Source organism: Bison bison, unplaced genomic scaffold (assembly GCF_000754665.1).
Source record: "Bison bison bison isolate TAMUID 2011002044 unplaced genomic scaffold, Bison_UMD1.0 scf7180017864500, whole genome shotgun sequence".
Lineage (NCBI taxonomy): Eukaryota > Metazoa > Chordata > Mammalia > Artiodactyla > Bovidae > Bison > Bison bison.
The window spans coordinates 2,767,233-2,785,042 of NW_011495059.1; the positions used below are offsets into that span (position 1 = coordinate 2,767,233).

Consider the following 17,810-nt stretch of genomic DNA (forward strand, 5'->3'; position numbering starts at 1 on the left):
TCTTTATTTTTTCCTAGCTGGGTTATTGCTGGGAGACGAGATTGTTCATTTCCCTTCAGGCCTTCTGAGGTCAGCATTTCCTGTTGTGCCAAAAGCGAGTTTTTGTCCCCCTCCCTCCCTCCCAAACACACAGAGGTTTTCCAGAGTGCCACCTGCTTCTTGTTGATGTTTGACAGCGACTCAGAATTACCGTTTGATGAACCACATCAACTCCTAGGGATTTCACTCAGAATGCAGTTGACACAGAGGGTTAACTGCTATACCAATGTTTGGTGTGGAAAATTTTATGATGTCTGTAATTTCCTCATTCAGACTTACTAGCCCTCGAGATTTTCTTTGTTCCTGAGCCTCGTCGCCACGCCAGCTGTCGATTTGGTTTTGTTCCCATTTAATTCTGTGCCATACTCGTACAAGGGTACGGGCAAGAGCGAACGGATCTGGCTCAGAAGTCAGGGGAGTGAGGAACGATTTAATTGAACTCTGAAATCACTGGATTTTTACTGCAGTTTTGTGTTCTTTGAGCACACTCCCTCAAAACCGAGTAAGTGATAGAAATGAGAAGTAATGTTCCACTCATCCTGGACAATTTCTAAAACTATGTTCTATCATCTCTGGCCAAAACACTACCTAATTTTACGGGAATGTTTTCCCTAAGTGATTGCCGAACCATATCATCAGTATTTATTGGTTTCTCCGCCTCCTTCATACGATGCTCGTTCCCTGCCTCACTCAGATCCTCGGGCATCTGGCTCCTCTCTGATGCTTGAGGGGTGTCTTGTCAAAGAACATCGAGTGCTCTGTGCCTGCAGCACTGACTGTGCACACGTGTGATGCTGGGGCGCTGGCAGCCAGCATTCAACTGAATCTCAGTCCTGCCTTCCGACTCCACGCGCTGTGCTGCTTCCACTGCCCAGTGCGTCACACACGCAGCCAAACGTAGGAGTAACTCAGGGCAGGTCCTCAGGGCATCGGTTCATCACAGCCAGTTTGATGCCTGTAGCGTCTGTTCTCACCTTCTACTAGAATTAACTGGTTTCCAGAGGTGCTTCTTTATCTTTAATTTTCTCTTCTAAGTTGTTAGGGAAATCTTCCTGCTGCATAGACACGTAGGGTACATTACGAAGGCCACACAGCAACCTGACTAAGAGGGTGGACTCTGAGTCAGAGGGATCTCACTCATCAGCTAGGTGACCGAGCAGGTTATGTTGTTTGAGGGTCATTTTGTCTTTGGGGGTTGGTTGTTTGTTTGTTTTTGATGTTTTCTGAAATGTAAAATGGGAAACTACCTCATGGGATTATTACAAGAAGTGAATATAAAGAATGCATGTATCACAGCGCCTGGCACCGAGCTTGACACTTCAGAGCTTGCTGTGAATATTGTTGCTGTGGCTGTTGTAAATAACAATGATAATATATCTAATTGCTTCATAGTTTTGTAGAATTCAACTTATGACCATTAGCTTTTAGTGTAAGACAGAATCTCCTTAGCCTACCTTCATGACAATCCTGTACTGTGTTTTATTTATTTATTTGCTTCTATCGCCTCATGTATTATTCTTAAATTAATTGCATTAAAAAAGAAGAAGAAAGGAAAGCTCTGCATCTGTAATTCCAGATGGGGGTGCACTACAGCTTCGTGAAGGGAAGGCGGTTTCTGGACTTGGCTCTTTGCCTTGTACATCTCCCTTCTGAGCCTGAGTTGGTCTGGTGTCTCTCCCTGTATTTCCTTGGGTGATTTCTCGTGTGGATTTTCCTCTTCCCTGGTGGCTCAGATGGTAAAGATTCTGCCTACAGTGCAGGAGACCCAGGTCCCATCGCTGGGTTGGGAAGATCCCCTGAAGAAGGAAATGGTTACCCACTCCAGTATTTTTGCCTGGAGAATCCTGTGGACAGAGGAACCTGGCAGGCTACAGCCCATGGGGTCGCAGAGTCAGACATGACTGGGTGACTGACACTTTCACTTTCAAAGATGGCAGGGTTATATCACCAAATTTAGTTATCTAGAGCCACCCCCACCCAGAGCTGTCTACCCCTCAGGATCTGTCCTTAGTCTCTTACCAGTCATTAATCTCCATTTTTAGCAATCTAGTTTCCCAGATTCTGGGCTACTGAGATTTTCATCAGGATTCACGTTCTTGGCTATGGTGGAGTCTAGGGTAACTTGATTCTTTTCTCACTTGGTTCCTATTACTTATACTTAACCAACCAGTTCTTACTTGTTGGTCAAAATTGGGCCCAGGGTAGCATCCTCATATTAATTTGTCCATTGTCAAGGGGTAGATAAGAAAAGATAAGACTCAGCAGCTACCCAGATTGGCATTGTTTTAATTCTGTGCTAATTACACGATCTCCATCCTAAACGTACCTTTTGATTTTTTGAAGGTGGTTCTAGGCTCCCAAAGTAATTACTCTCTTACCTTCTCCTACTCAATGCTGTCCACCTTTATTTCTTAACTTTCCACACAGGTATGTGCCTTCTTAATAACTTTCAGTTTTATTTCCTCACTGTATTTTCCTCTAAAAATTCTTCTGGCTTCTTTCCAACCTGACTCAGCTCAGAAACCTTTCTTATGATTTCTCCCTATGTGCTTGGCAACATATTGCCCACAAGAACTTGGTTTCAGCTATAAACTTGGAGGCGTTGCTTTCTACTTCTAGAACCTCGAGGAACTGTTAGGGTAGAAATGACCAACCGAGACGTAACAAGACAGCCTGTCCATACTGTCTTCCTCCCATTCTCAGTCCATCCAAAAGCAGATAGAGCCTGATTCGAACTCTGATTCCATGCTACATGCTCAACTAAAAGATGGTTGAGGCTTTTATTTTTCTTTCCCGATCTTATGATTAGATTCAGTACAAGAAAATTGGGAAACACCGAGAGTAAATTTGCCCAGGCAGTGGGGATTGATACTTTGTTTACAGCTCCTCTAGTCCTCTGTAGTCTGTGGCTGGTTTTTTGTTTTGGTTTGGTTTCTGTTTGTTTTGAGAGGGGGTACATTTTGCAGCGCGGTTTCAGGCGTCTGCCCTGCTGCATACAGAGAGGGGGGATTCTTTCTAGACTGCTGACACTGGGTCCATACGTAGAAGTGAGGGGTGTAAGGCCGTTAGTCGCCAGCTTCCTGCGTTGTTGCCTGTTCTCCACTGAAGTCATGATTAACACCTGGGCTTTCGTTCGTTTGGGTCCCCTCAGATACACCTATGAGCGAATTGATGGGCGAGTACGGGGAAACCTGCGCCAGGCAGCCATCGACCGGTTCTGTAAGCCAGACTCAGACCGCTTTGTCTTTCTTCTGTGCACGCGAGCGGGAGGCCTGGGGATCAATCTCACAGCTGCCGATACCTGCATCATATTTGATTCAGACTGGAACCCACAAAATGACTTGCAGGTAACCATAGGATGATTGCTGTTTGCGTTAGCTGTCCCTGAATCTAAGCACCTCACGACAGGGCCTGGCTTGGCTGTAGAGAGAGAGTCTGCCATGCTCCATGCTACTGCTGCAGCATTGGCCGGATGGCAGGCTCAGGGCCTTGGTCCGGGGGCACAACTAAGGAGGAAGTGAATGTCGAGCCTTCCCACTAATCAGAGTGGTTTTTTTTCTTTTATGATAAATCAAATGGTATTTCACAGTGGTAGCCTCCAAAATGTAGAGTAGAGCTACTCTTCATTGTTATTATCAGACATATAAAGAAAGATACTAAGCTTGAGTAATTTTCTAATTCTTGACATATGGATTGATTCTGGCATTTTCACTCACTTCGGTTGTGAGGTAGTTGTATGTCGTTTACAGCACATGAAGATGACCCAGAGGTGTGGGAAGGTTCCCTGGTGTGGCTGGGGTGACTGAGGCATCCTCATTAGTTCCTTTGCTCCCCACTTAATGTAGCACATTAGAGTCAGTGTGGCCAGTTAAGTATGGGTCCCCTACTACATATGAATGAGTTCATTTCCAAGAGCGCGTTTGTAAGTCCAATTTGTTTGTTAAGTCCAACAGAGTTACCACGGGTACCCAACTAACACATTCAGCTGTATAGTACTGTGATGCAATAGGTTTATAACTTTTCACACAAATAATAGCTAATAAAAACAAACAAGCACAGAAAAGAGAGGAAATATTTTTAATCTTATACCGCAGTGCCTTGAAAAGTACAGTAGTATAGTACAGCAGCTGGCTTACAGGGCTTGGCACCGAGCGAATGGGCAAGAAGAATTACTGACTGGAGGAGGCAGAGGAGGGAGATGGCAGAGCTCAAGGGCCGCCAGCAGTAGGAGGCAGAGCTTCACGCAGGTTCTGGTTCCTGCTGGAACCAGACGCGTGTTCGCATCTTTGAAAGCTCACCACCAGAAGGTTCACCTGTAGGGGACTTAACTGTATTTGCAGATTAAATTTGTTCTTTCTAACCAAATTGAATAATATTTGGTTTTAAAAAATGACTGGCTTGCAAGGGTTGGAGTTAATGCATTTTAAAAGCAAATGTAAACAAACAAGAAAACGACAGAGCTGATCCTTCTGGTTCAGAAAAAAATGACATTTTAGCTAGATTGCACAATAAGTCAGTCCAAAAGATTCTGACTTGTCAAGAAGACCATTTTAGATCCCAGAGTTGCATCCATTACCATTAATGACACGCTTCATCCCACTGTGTATTGGCTCCTGGAATATCTGCTGACCCTCAGAGTATGAGTATGTGGTGGGGAGAACAGCGGGACCTCAGAGCCTGTTTCCTGATACTGATAAGAGTGACTGATAGGAGAAGCTTGAAGGCTGCTGTTTCACCAAACTGAAGAGGTGCCCTAGAGGGTACTGCCAGGGAAGGGATGCAGGGAAAGGGAGCTAAGGTGATGGGTATCTGGCTTCTTCCCTGCCCACCACGTCACACAGAATCAGTCTGCTCTATCCTTTTCATTTAACGAGTTTCCAAATAGCGTTTTATTGGAAGAAAACAGTCTCCTAGTTAAAATAGCAGTGCTCTGAATTATCGTGTTGGTGACAACTGGATAAAACTCAGGGGTAAAAAATCATCGTAAAACAAGTTTTGTGGCACATTGTTCAGCATCCAACGAGCAGCTCACCATCAGGCCTTTCTGCTGGTGATAGGATATTTGGGTCCAGGATGAGCTGCTGAACTTTGCTGGCAGGTCCAGTGATAATAACTTTGTGCTTCCAATGCAGGGGGCGCAGGTACCATCCCTGTTGGGGAAACAAAGATCCCACAAGCTGCGAGGCCACCAAAAAAAAAAAAAAGAGTTGCTAGATATAATGAATCACCAAGTTTTAAAGGAGTTAACATACTCAAAACCATGGTGCCTAAAATCGGTAGAAACTAGTATTTGACAAGGTCAGCAGCAGGAACCTAATGGGGGCAGGAGACTACTGCCTGTGGGCTAGCTGCCTGTTTTTAAAAATAGTTTGATTGGACTGTAACCCCACGCATTTGTGTCTGTGTTATCTCTGGTTGCTTTCATGTTACAGTAGCAGAGTTGAGTGTTGAAACAGGGCCCTCATAGCCCAAAGCATCTGAAATATTTACTCTTAGAGAAGATGTTTGCCAACCCTGAAGCAGATGATTCCTTAAGTCGTAAGTTCTCAACAGCTGTAAAGTTCCGTGCTCCTTCACAGAGCTCAACTGACGATGAGGCTCGGTACCTGGGCCGGTGGTGGGGGCCATTTGGAGGCTCTGTTAGCTGGGCACGCCTGAAGGACTTGCAAAAGGAAAGTAAAAGCATAGGGCTGGCATTTAGAGATGGGTCACAGCCAGAGGCATCTAGACATTGATGGTGCAGTGCCAAAAATGGAATGAGCAAGAGTGAGAATGTCTAGGCCTGAAGGCGGTACATCAGTCACCCCTCAGGTGATGGATTGGTCTGGTCAGATGGGGTGGGCAGGGCTCTCACAGGGAGAAGGGAGCAGCTTTGGAATGGCCATTGTTAGTGTCCACTGCTGGGGGAGTCGAAAGAGATGAGTCAAGGAATGAGTGGGGATGTCCAGACTGAAGTTGGGTTGTGTGAGGGTTTCGTATGCTGAGTCAGCTTCTGAACTTCCTCTAACACTCAGCCTTGGTGGAGAAACAAGGACCGTGAGCACTCGGACGATTCAGGCAGGCACTTGTCCAAGAACGTGCAGAAGATCATGAATGACGGTGTCAATGAACAGCCCCAGGTCCACGTTAGAGTTAGAATTCCTCAACTTGTGGTCTCCCAGACTGGCTGCCTTTGGGATTATTTTTATTTACATTTTTGTAACCAAGGGAGAGCTCTCCTTTGTTTTTGAGACATCTGATCAGACTAGGTAGAAATGAAAGAATTGGAATGCATAGAGTAATTTTAGGGTAGGGAACTGGGTCTGTGGTTATTGGTGGGCTGTTCTGAGCTGCCCCCCAGAGATGGAGCAGGGTGTTTTTGGCTTGCCTGGCATGGGAAGGGGAGTACAAGGGCTGAGACTATGCCCCCCCAAAACGATGCATTCAGCACAGTCTCCCTGGCATTTACCCTTCACCCACGTGCTGGGAATGTGATATAGAAAACAAAGTCTGGAGACTGGGGTGCCAAGACCAGCGTGTGGTTCACAGGACTGCAGCTAAATCAGCTGTGAACATCGGTGAAATGCATTCCTGTCCCTAACAGAGCGGAAAACTCAACCTGACCGTTCCCGGGTACTGCCCTTGCTAGCCAGTTGGGTCATATCAACACACACAGTCGTTCACACATATGCCCGTATTCTGACATTTTCTGTATATGAGTGAAAGGTTTCGGTCATCTGTAGTTCTTCATGGTTATTGAAGAGCCACAATTCCTACCCTGATTAAAGATGATCGTATTCTTCTTGGAAAACCGGTGTGGCATAGAACATTCCTTTACGAGTGGATTGAAGCACGTTCTACCTGATAAAAGTATCAGGAACACAAAAAGAGAGTCCCATATGAACATGGTCTTACCTTCTGTGCCAGTGAAATTTTAGCGTAGCTCCAGAGGTCAAGTTCAGATAGTGAACTTCAGGGTTCACTGTGATCTCAAACAGCCTGGGCGGATCTGGTGCGGTCCGTGCTCCTCCGGAGTCGGGGCAATGTGGGGAGGCAGGGATTGCTAGCATACTGCTTCTCGACTGATCCTAGGCAGACCCCCTCTGAGCCTCGACAAGGAAGCTGACCAGGTTGGGATGGGGCGGGAGTGGCAGGGCGATTGGGCTCGGCTGAAGTCAGCCCGAGTCCCCAGGGCAGGGCTGCAGAAAAGCCAGCGTCCATGGCCGTGAAACAGAGCTGCACTGTCTGAAAACTCAGCCCAAGTCAGAGCGCAGTGTTGCCTTTTCCAGTGCTTTTTCATTGACAATTATTGAAAGTTCATTCATTCAGCCTTCTGATCTTTTTGCTGGAGCTTTCTGTGCTTTGGGGATTGAACTAGAGAAATATATATGTTTTAGGACTTGCTCGAGAAATATATGTGTTTTAAAAAGCCAATGCCACTCCAGCCCTGAGGGCACATGCCACCCTTGCAGAGGCTGCATGGTAACAGTGGTAAGGTGGCCCGGGTCCCGTCCTTCCTGTGGATAAGCCCCAAAGGGGGGAATTCAGGAAGCCTGGGTGCGGGCATCCTGGCGGAGAGCACAACCACAGGTGATGTGGCCTCTGCAGAGGGTTGGGAAGGGAGGAGGGAACCCAGCCAGAGGAGCGGGGACCTGACACTCTGCTCTGGGTGGGGAGAGGGGCTCGTCCCTGGTGGCCGTTGCCTCTGCTGGAACCACCTCTTGATACTGATAGTGTGCGTGCCCGTGACTTGGAGGACTGAACTGCATCGAGTTCACTTTTCTTTGCTAGAAGAAAGGAAGACTTTGTGACTGCTCCGTTATGTGGTCCAGGTGCTCAGTGACTGTTTATTGAATGCTGGGATGTGCCAGAATGTGCCGGGCATGTTTAAATTGCCAAAGACACAGCAGTGAGCAAGACCCGTGGCGTGTGCTCTCTTGGAGCCTTCGTCTTAGTGGGGGAAGCAGACAATAAACAGGGAAGAATAAGTCAGACAGTCCAGACAGCGATACACAGAGACCACACAGGGTAAGAGGACACGAGTGACGGGGGTTGGGCGCCCTGATTCAGAGGGTAGCTAGGAAGCCTTCTTCAGGAGGGTGACATCTTGGGGGAGATCCGAATGGTGGGAGTGGGAATCTGAGGATACAAAATCAGTAGGAAGAATGTTCCAGACAGAGGGGACAAGGTGTGTGGCCTCTTAGAGTGGGGGGAGCGCTGGTGGCACCCCTGACACAGATGGAGGTGCTCACGGTAGAGCGTGAGTCCCCGATTAAGTGAGCCAAGCTCCTCTGAGGTCTCTCCTGCCCCTGTCTTCAGTGTACTCTCCATCTCACCCCCTGCTCCTCTTTTCTGCTGCCCCAAGGCTCCCTTTTCCCAGGCTGTTCGCTCACCTCTCCTTCCTTCCTGTCCTCACCCAGCTCTTGCCTGACCAAGAGACACTTTTAGGAGTGCTCCACACAAGGCCAGGCCCTGGGGAAGCAGAAGCGCGCAGGACTTTGGAACCACACAGTGGAAACACAGCGTGGTGGGCCGACACCTGTGCTCTTCCCCGGAGATGTTTCCATTGTCAGAGGAAATGTGCCTTTCCCCCAGAAATAAGTCTGGAGCTGGAAATTTCAGATTCCAAAGTAGGCCTGCAAAGGAGATGGCTGAACGGAGGCAGCTTCCTGGGGCCCTGGTTCATACTGCACTGAGGGCCCCTGAGTCCTCCTCTGATGAGTAGGTAGCCCGCGGACACAGACTACAGAGTACCAGGAGAAACGTCAAACCGCTGGGTTTGAGATGTAACTCGTGTGTGTCATGAACTGGCAGAGTATCCCAGCATGCTCACAGTGCTTGAGTTAGAGGGCACTCTGGGAAATTCTTTTAACCTCTCTGATGATGTAAATTTTCTTTAAGGTACAAGTAGTATTTTAAAGGATTTTTTAAAACATGCCTTTAAAATGTCATAGAGCTAATCATTTGAAGAAGTAGTATAAGGGTCAAGAGAGGAATGAACAGCTTGCCTGGTTCTTCATATCGACCTTTGAATTTTCATGTGATTGTAGAGACGTGATATAAGGTTCTAGACTTGCACCTAAGCACCGTGAATTGAGGGCTGGAATCAGTTGGAAATCTGAGACTCGCTCTGTCTTCCCATCGCAGTCATTGGGATCTGTACCCATTTAAAATTTTTCTGAACATGACTACTTGTATCTCGTATGTTTCTCAGAGGCTCTTGGTATTAAAAAGTAGAGAAAACCTACGAGCTCTCAAATCATGCAGGAGCACTGGAGCTCTGATTTCCCCTGGGTGGAGGTTGTGGGGTGAAGGGGTAGCACCACTGCCTGGGACAGGGGCCTGACTCCAGCAGAGGTTCTGTGTTTGTAATGTGTTTCGTTTGGACTTCATCTCAGTTGCTGCCTTAGTTCTGAATGTTCCTCTTTCTACCAAGTTTTGTGTGTGTGTGTGTGTGAGTTCTGATAAGGAAAATAAGGAGTGTATGAATTGTGAAATGACAAGCTCTTAAATGGGACAGAATTCACCCTGTTATCTTCAGTAAGTCATCTTGGTCTCCTGGTACCCCCCAGCTACTTGTGACAGCACCCCCTGCCCACCCCCACCCCCGTGCCCCCAGCAGAGGTGTGTTTTCCTCAATTGGCAAGGAGTCCAGAGATAGATATCCCAGGACTAGTCAGGTGGCTCCATGCTGACTGGAGAGTCCCGGGTTCCTCTGTCTCGCTGCTCCATCAGCCTCCATGAGTATGGTTTACACGCTCTTGGTTCCAGGATGGACCCTTCAAACCCCGGGTAGGGAGAATAAGGAAGGAAGGCGTGATGCTTTTTTCAGGAGAGCAGAACTTTTCCAGCTAGTCCGGGCTGACTGCCGTTACATGTCCTTGTCCAGAACCGTAACACCTGGCTGACTCTGGGAGGCTGGAAACGGTCTCAGCCGAAGACGTGGCTGCCCTTGTGTAAGAGTCAGGATGCTGGTAGCAAGGACCAATGGGGATGTCCATTCTAAGAAGGTCATAAGTTGGTGATGTCTGCAGCTCTGTTAGACTTTTGCTCAGAACATTTCTGAAACTCCCTCTTGTAATTTTCCCTCAATACCAGATGAACCAAAAAAATAAGAAAATCAATGCCAGTACTTAATGACCACAGTTGTTGTTAGTCTCTCAGTCGTGTCCAACTCTTTGTGACCCTATGGGCTATAGCCTGCCAGGCTCCTCTGTCCATGGAATTCTCCAGGCAAGACACTGGAGTGGGTTGCCATTTCCTCCTCCAAAGGATCTCCGCAACCCAGGGATTGAACCTGCATCTCCTGCTTTGGCAGGAACCACGTATTACTACTGCTTTATAGTCTCTATAATCCATAAAAGCATATGACGTACCTTGATCATGTCCTTTATTTACCAGGGCTGGCCATCAGATTCCCTCCTAATAATAAAGATTTACTACCACTAAAGACAGTAAAAGAAGGTGTGGCAACTAATTGTAATAGCCAAAACCTAAACAACTTAGTTGTTTATCCGTAGGAGACTTAAGTTGACTAAGATAATACACTCAGCTCTAATAAAAGAATGGGAAGTATTTCTGCACACTGCTGTGGAGTCATCTCCTGAAGATATTGTTGGCTGAAAAAAATAAGGTAGAAAAAATGTAGTATGCCAGCCTTTATCTAAAAAGGCTGGATGTCTGTCTATCTGTCATGCCTCCCCTGCCATGGAGAGGTAAACAAAAGCCTTCATTTTAAATGGTTACCTACTGGGGGAAGGGGTCAGGGTGAGAGAACAGAGAAGTGATGTATAGAAACTAGTTTTTCTGAAAATGCCTTTTTGTATATTCAACTTTGGAACCATCCTAAATATACCATTATAAAACAAAATCTCTTAAAAACTTTTTATTCTGAAGTCATTTTAAGTAAAAAGTGCAAGATAGTGCAACATTCTAAGATCCTTTGCCCAGCTTCCCTTGTGTTATCATTTTGTATAACCATACACGTTTCCCAGGTGGCTCAGTGGTAGAGAATCCGTGTGCCAAGCAGGAGATGCAGGTTTGATCCCTGGGTTGAGAAGATCCCCTGGAGAAGGAAATGGCAGCCCACTCCAGCATTCTTACCTGGGAAATCCCATGGACAGAGGAGCCTGACAGTCGGCAGTCATGGAGTTGCGAAGAATCAGACTCGACTGAGTGACTGAGCACGCAGCACCCGTAACCACAGTGTGATTACTAAAACCAGGGAATAAGCATCGGGACAGTACTCTGATCTACAGACCCTATTCAGATTCCTTCATTTTTCTGCAAATGTTCCTTTTTCTGGTCTGGGATCCAGTTCAGGATCTCACGTTTCCTTTAGAAATTACAACTCCTTAGCCGCCTGTAATCTGTGACAGCTCCTGTCTTTCCTCATCTTTCAGGACCTTGACACTTTTGAATGGTACTGACCAGCTGTTTGTAGAATTGTTTCTCACTTTGGGTTTGCCTGATGTTTCTCTCATGATCAGATTTGAGGTTATCCATTTTTGGCATGAATATCATAGAAGTGATGTTATGTCCTTCTCAGGGGGTACGTGATGTCGATCTGTCTTACTACTCATGATTGTTAAGCTTGGTTACTTGGTTGAGGTGGTGTCTGCCAGGTTTCTCCACAGTAAAGTTACTATTTTTACCTTGAAACATAGTCAGTTTCTTGGGAGGCGATATTTTGAGATGCTATAAATACTCTGTTTTCTTATCATACTTTTGCCGATTAATTTTAGCATCCACCAGTGGTTCTTGCCTTCAGTAATTAATACCATGGTGTGTTTGGCTAATGGTAATTTTCTATTTTAGTCATTCCTTCTGCTGTCGGAATTGGACTCTTAACTATAAAGAACAGCTGTTGTTTGTCCCCATATCGGTATGGATTCCTGAATATTTATTTTATCTTACAGGTTAGAATCCATTACTCTCATAATTTTTCTGTATGGATTTGGTCTTTTGGGAGCCCCTCAGGTTGGCTCCTATCCTTTAGACATGTTTCTGTCAGTTTGTGGGGCTTCCCTCATAGTTCAGTTGGTAAAGAATCTTCCTGTAATGCAGGAGACTCGGGTTCGATCCCTGGGTCTGAAACATCCACTGGAGAAGGAAATGGGAACCCACTCCAGTATTCTTGCCTGGAAAATCCCGTGGACAGAGGAGTCTGTTGGGCTACAGTCCTTGGGGTCACCAGAGTCAGACATGATTTAGCGACTTCACTCACTTCACACTTTAATCACTGGAGAAGGAAATGGCTACCCACTCCAGTATTCTTGCCTGGAGAATCCCATGGACAGAGGAACCTGGAGGGCCATGGTCCATGGGGTCGCAGAGAGTTGGACACGACTGAAGTGACTGAGCACGCCGGGCTACTGGAGTGTTACTGCTTCTAGACTCCCCGGGCAGACAGCTAGGAAACACAGGTGTGCGTACCGACGCAAGCACGTGTACCACACACCTGCATTCCTTCTGTATCTGTTCATCTGTCGTGAGATTTCTGATCCCTGTCCCAACACAGAAGGACTCCTTGTAGCCTTCTGCACTCTTGCATATTTGTAACTCCTTTCTCTGGTTGTGAGAAGCCTGGTCTCATTATCATAATACAATACCTTTACTCATTTGTTCAGTCTTAGTATATGCATAGATCAAGTAGTTTCAGAATTACTAACCCATATTCTCTGAAAGCTTCCCCAGTGGCTCAGTGGTAAAGAGTCTGCCTGCAATGCAGGAGATGCCCTAGAGACACAAGTTCAATCCCTGAATCAGGAAGATCCCCTGGAGAAGGAAATGACAGCCCACTTCAGTACCCTACCCTGGGGAAATCCCATGGACAGAGGAGCCGGGAGGATTACAGTCCACAAAAGAGACACGACTTAGCGACTAAACAGCAGTATCGGACTAAAGTGTTTTGGTTTTTTTACATTATTTCTTATTGGAGTATAGGTGCTTCACAGTGTTGTGTTGGTTTCTGCTGTACAGCAGAGGAAATCAGCTGTACATACACACTTATCCCCTCTTGTTTGGGTTTCTTTTTCATTGGACCAAAGTGTTCATTAGGCTTAAAGTATGTTATCAAAATACCATTTTCCAAAGTTACTTGGTTTAATTTTTTTTCTTTCCCACATGGTTAAATTAATGTAGAGACACTATCCTTATTTCTTGATCCTGAGAACTAAACTGTGGTTATATAAGAGACTGTAGTGTGCAAGGCTAAAGCACTCGGGACAGCTTACTCTCAAATGCTCCAGACAAAAAGTGGCCTGTGTGTGCACAGATGTGTTTATGTCTTTGTGTGTACTCAGAGAGACAGGAGAGAGGGCAGAAATGATACAGGAAGTGAGGCAAAATGGTGAATCTGGATAAAGGGCATGTTGGAGTTGTAAACTGAAATTATATCACAGTGAAGGTATTGAAAAATTAAATACAAACACTCGAAGTCATCTCTCTCTTGGGGTTATGCTGTCCACGTCATATACAGCTAGATTCAACTGTTTGATTTTGCTTTTGATGTTTAGGGTTTCATTTCTCCCCACATTAATCCATGAGGTCGCAAAGCGTTAGACACGACTTAATGACTGAACAGCAACAACTCCGATCCACCGTCCATATTCAGATTTTATCATTTCTTTCAACATCCTTTCTAGCTATTAGGTTGGCCAAAAAGTTTGTTCAGAGTTGTGTTTTTGTTTTTTTGTTTTTTTGCACAATTGCATGAGCGTTTTGGCCAACTCAGCGTTCCTCCCCAGGATCCAAACCAGGATCACCCATTAGAGTTAGTTCTCTTACCTCTTCAGTCTCCTTTAGTGGATCAGTTGCTTGATATTTCTTGTTCTCCCACCCCCTTGATGTCTTTGACGAGTGCAGGCTGTATGTTTTTTTAGATGGTCCCTTGTTCTGTGTTTGCATTTCCTCAGGACTGGGCTCAGGTTCAGTGACACCTTTCAGTGATAGGTCGTTCTCAGGGTGTCACGTCTACAGGAACACGACATTCATTTGTCGATAATAAGCACTTTGAGCTCAGTTAGTGGCGTCTGCTGGATTTCTCCACTATGAAGTTGCTCATTTCCCTCTGAAATTAAAAAGGAATTTTGGAGAGATGCTTTGAGAGTATGTAAATATACTGTTCCTCATCAAAGTTTCGCCCAGTGGCTTTAGTTTCCATTGATCCTTTTTGCCTGGATCAGTCATCACTGTGATGGTTGCAAAGTGTTGATTTTCTAACATTCTACATTTGTTAGTGACTTTCTATGCTATGAAAAAGTCTTCCCTTTTCTCCCATTAGCTTATTTATGTCAGTATGTACTCATGGATTCTTCTTCTGTTCAATGGGTTATAGTCCATCATTGTATTTATTTTGATGTTGAGTTAGTCCTAGACCCAGCCAATGGAAGCCTCTTCAAGTTTCAGGTATTGTTTTGATGTGTCTCCATCATCCTTTGAGTTCTTCCTCACATTCTGGCATAGTGATCTGTTTCAGACTGACTGCCCTGGCCCTAGAATTAATCACTTCTCTGACAGGCCTTGTTCTTCTTATGGAGAACGGAATTTAGAAACCAAGATCTGAGAGTTAGTTGTGTTCTTTGCTACTAGGATGCCATTGTATCTAGGCCCTCTCAGTGGACAGAGCCAGAATACACACACACAAAGGGAATCCAGATATGCATATATACATACGATGCCTTCAAATACGTATATGTGTGTATATACATGCATATGTCTACCTAAACATATAAATACACATTCTGTCTATTTCTATGTCTGTATATGTGTAGCTGTGTACACACACGTGCACACCTAACCATGACAATACTGATAACCTCCAAATCCAGTCTGACACCACAGAGAGGTTTTCTAGTTTTTCTTCTTTCCATATTTGTAACTTCCTTTGTCAACAATGAAAAGCTTGACTCCTCTTACCCTCGGTATATTCGCTAGTCGGCTCAATCCTAGATTACACAGAAAGTGTTTTAGAATTGCCGATCTTGACACTATAAAAAAGAAAGCTATTTGCAAGTATGTGTATAAAACACTGCAGTTTGACTGTACATACTTAATGAGACATGGCCTAGGGTGGGAGGGCAATAAGCCTTACATTGTTTTCAGTAATTATGTTTTTGGGAGAAGGGATCATAATGATCCTATTTTCCTGGTATTTTATATATCGTGGGATAGATCAAATAGGCAATGATATTGGCATGGTTGAGAACTGAGCTTTTCAGCGTGGTTAAAAAGAGATACAGATGTGTGGTTAAGGAAGATAAAATCCCATAGTCCCAAACTGGAATTAAAAGTTATCAGTATGATTTCATGATGTGTTTGGTCTTATGTGTGCACACGATCATACACACTATACACACACAAACACTTGTACTTTTGCCCACTGAGTAGACCCAGGACCAATGACCAAGCAAGCGAGTGGCAGCGAGCATCCAGACTGTATTCCCTCACGGCCACTAGAGCAAAAGAGGCTCTTGGAATCCTTGAAAAGAGGGCTGAATCTGGGTTTAGGCAAGAAATATGCAGTGGGAGCATGGAACATGTTATACCAGAAAGCAAAGGAGCTGTCAGAGACTGCTCGTCTTTGACGTAACATATGAACTTAAGTGTAGACATATCCATATCTTTTTCTTTACACACAGCATACCCCAACTGTGAGTTTATACTGATGCCTCCAAATGCAGTATCAGAATTTTTTCTAGTCCTCCTCAGAAAGCCAGGAGCCAACGAAGAGGTTCCCACAGGCCATATTTGAACAGCATTAAAAATAATAACATCAGTAAGTGCAGTAAAAAAAAAAAAAAAAGGCACATGTATTATTTAAATGCATACTTTCATTGTATTACTTAAAAAACTAATTACAAAGATCTTTGTTAGTCACTTCTGGAGGGTGTTCATTTGGAAACTGATTAAATATAGAGAGAAAGAGCCAGACATTTAGCTTGTCTCTCCTTTATGAACTGTACATCAGGGTCACCAAAAAATCAGAGGGGAATTGTAGCCCCTAATGATATAATGAGTCTAGGCAGTGATCATCAACTTCGAAAGAAAGACAAATCAGACATCATATACCTTTTGATGGAAATTTATACACCACCTGTGAAATACACTTGCCAAAGGTAACATCTTAACCTCAGCAAGTCTCAAGGTATAACTCCAGTTTAGAGGAAGTAAAGGGAACAGAGGAATCTGTTCAATAATGCAGCCAAAGCACAGGTGGCAGAATACAGACTGTGGGAAACTACAGGAGAGATGTTTGGTCTCTTCAGCAAAGAAGTTGCATTTTAAAAAAGGAGAGAATACAGGCAGGGAATATCTGTAGATTAAAAGAGACTTGAAATATATCAACCAATTATAATACACGGGCTTCGTTTGAATCTTGATCCAAACAAGTGAACTTAAAAACATATATATGAGATAAGCAGGGAAATAGGAACACTGGCTAGATAGTACTCAGTGTTGATTTTCTGAAGTTTAGCCATAGTAATATATCTTACAAGAGTCCTTCTATGTAGAAATACGTATTGGAATATGTGAAGATGAAATGATAATCCATAATAATCTTAGAGGATCAAGGCATAGCAGAGATGTGAAATAAGAATGACCACAAGAGGTCCTTATACTTTTCTCTGCTTTTGTCTTATGTGTGAAAATTTCTATGGTAAAATGAAAACAACTTAACTATTGGGTTTGCTGGCTCTGAATGGCACATTTTCCCAGAGAGCAAGGCAGCCTCCTGGGACCGAGTGCCTGCACACAGACCGCAGGCTGGGGAGGGAGGAAGCCAGGTCCCTCTCGGCACTGTATCCCAGCACACGAGGGTCACCCCATAAATAACGGGAGGTGAAAGGAGCACTCTGGAAGGGATGGCTGGCACACGGGTGAGTTCTGCTCCACAATCAGTCCCATGACTCCCACTTCTGAGAGCCAGCCACTCACACCCTGTGGAACACAGCATCATTTCCCCATCCCTTGGGCTACCACTGTCCTGTCTGGTGCCCTGACGCGTGTGCCCCTCCTTCCTCCCCAGGCTCAGGCCCGGTGTCACCGGATAGGCCAGAGTAAAGCCGTGAAGGTGTATCGCCTCATCACGCGGAATTCCTACGAGCGGGAAATGTTCGACAAGGCCAGCCTGAAGCTGGGCCTGGACAAGGCCGTCCTTCAGGACATCAACCGGAAGGGCAGCACGAATGGCGTGAGTATGCTGGGGCTGCTCTTGGGCCCGGAAAGGGGGCCCCCCCCCGATCCCCACCTGCCAGAAGCCTGTGCTCCTACGGCTGTTGTAAGGTTCCCTTTCACTAAATTGAGTTAGGCCATACATCTTTGGGAGCTTTCCAGGTGGCATGGTGGTAAAGAATCTGCCTGCCAATGCAGAACATGCAAGAAACACAGGTTCGATCCCTGGGTCGGGAAGATCTCCTGGAGAAAGGAATGGCCACCCACTCCAGTATTCTTGCCTGGAGAATTCCATGGACAGAGGAGCCTGGCGGGCTACAGTCAAAGGGGTCACAGAGAGTTGGACATGACTGAGCACACACACATGCACACACATCTTTGATGGTCAATCCCCTGGAATAGAGGATTACTGAGGTGAATCTCTACATCTCTAGATGGATAAGGGAATCCATAGGAGCAGTTAGGTGGTAGGACTGCCCAACATTAGATAACATTTCCGTAAATAAACTTTTATTTTTTAATTTATATTTGTATTTATTTTTAACTGGAGGACGATTACTGTACCATGCTGTGTTGGTTTCTGCTGTGTAACAGCGTGAATCACTATATGTGTACAT

General features: G+C 45.3%; 1 protein-coding gene across 2 annotated transcripts in view; it reads left to right on the forward strand.

The window, feature by feature from the left end:
* Positions 1 to 17,810, forward strand: part of CHD6 (chromodomain helicase DNA binding protein 6) — a 151,832-nt gene that overhangs the window by 83,179 nt on the left and 50,843 nt on the right. For both annotated transcript variants that reach the window (XM_010829137.1, XM_010829138.1), the window contains exons 17-18: positions 3,191 to 3,386; positions 17,048 to 17,212. In XM_010829137.1, the coding sequence (XP_010827439.1) occupies positions 3,191 to 3,386; positions 17,048 to 17,212 (361 nt within the window). The remainder of the gene's footprint in view (positions 1 to 3,190; positions 3,387 to 17,047; positions 17,213 to 17,810) is intronic.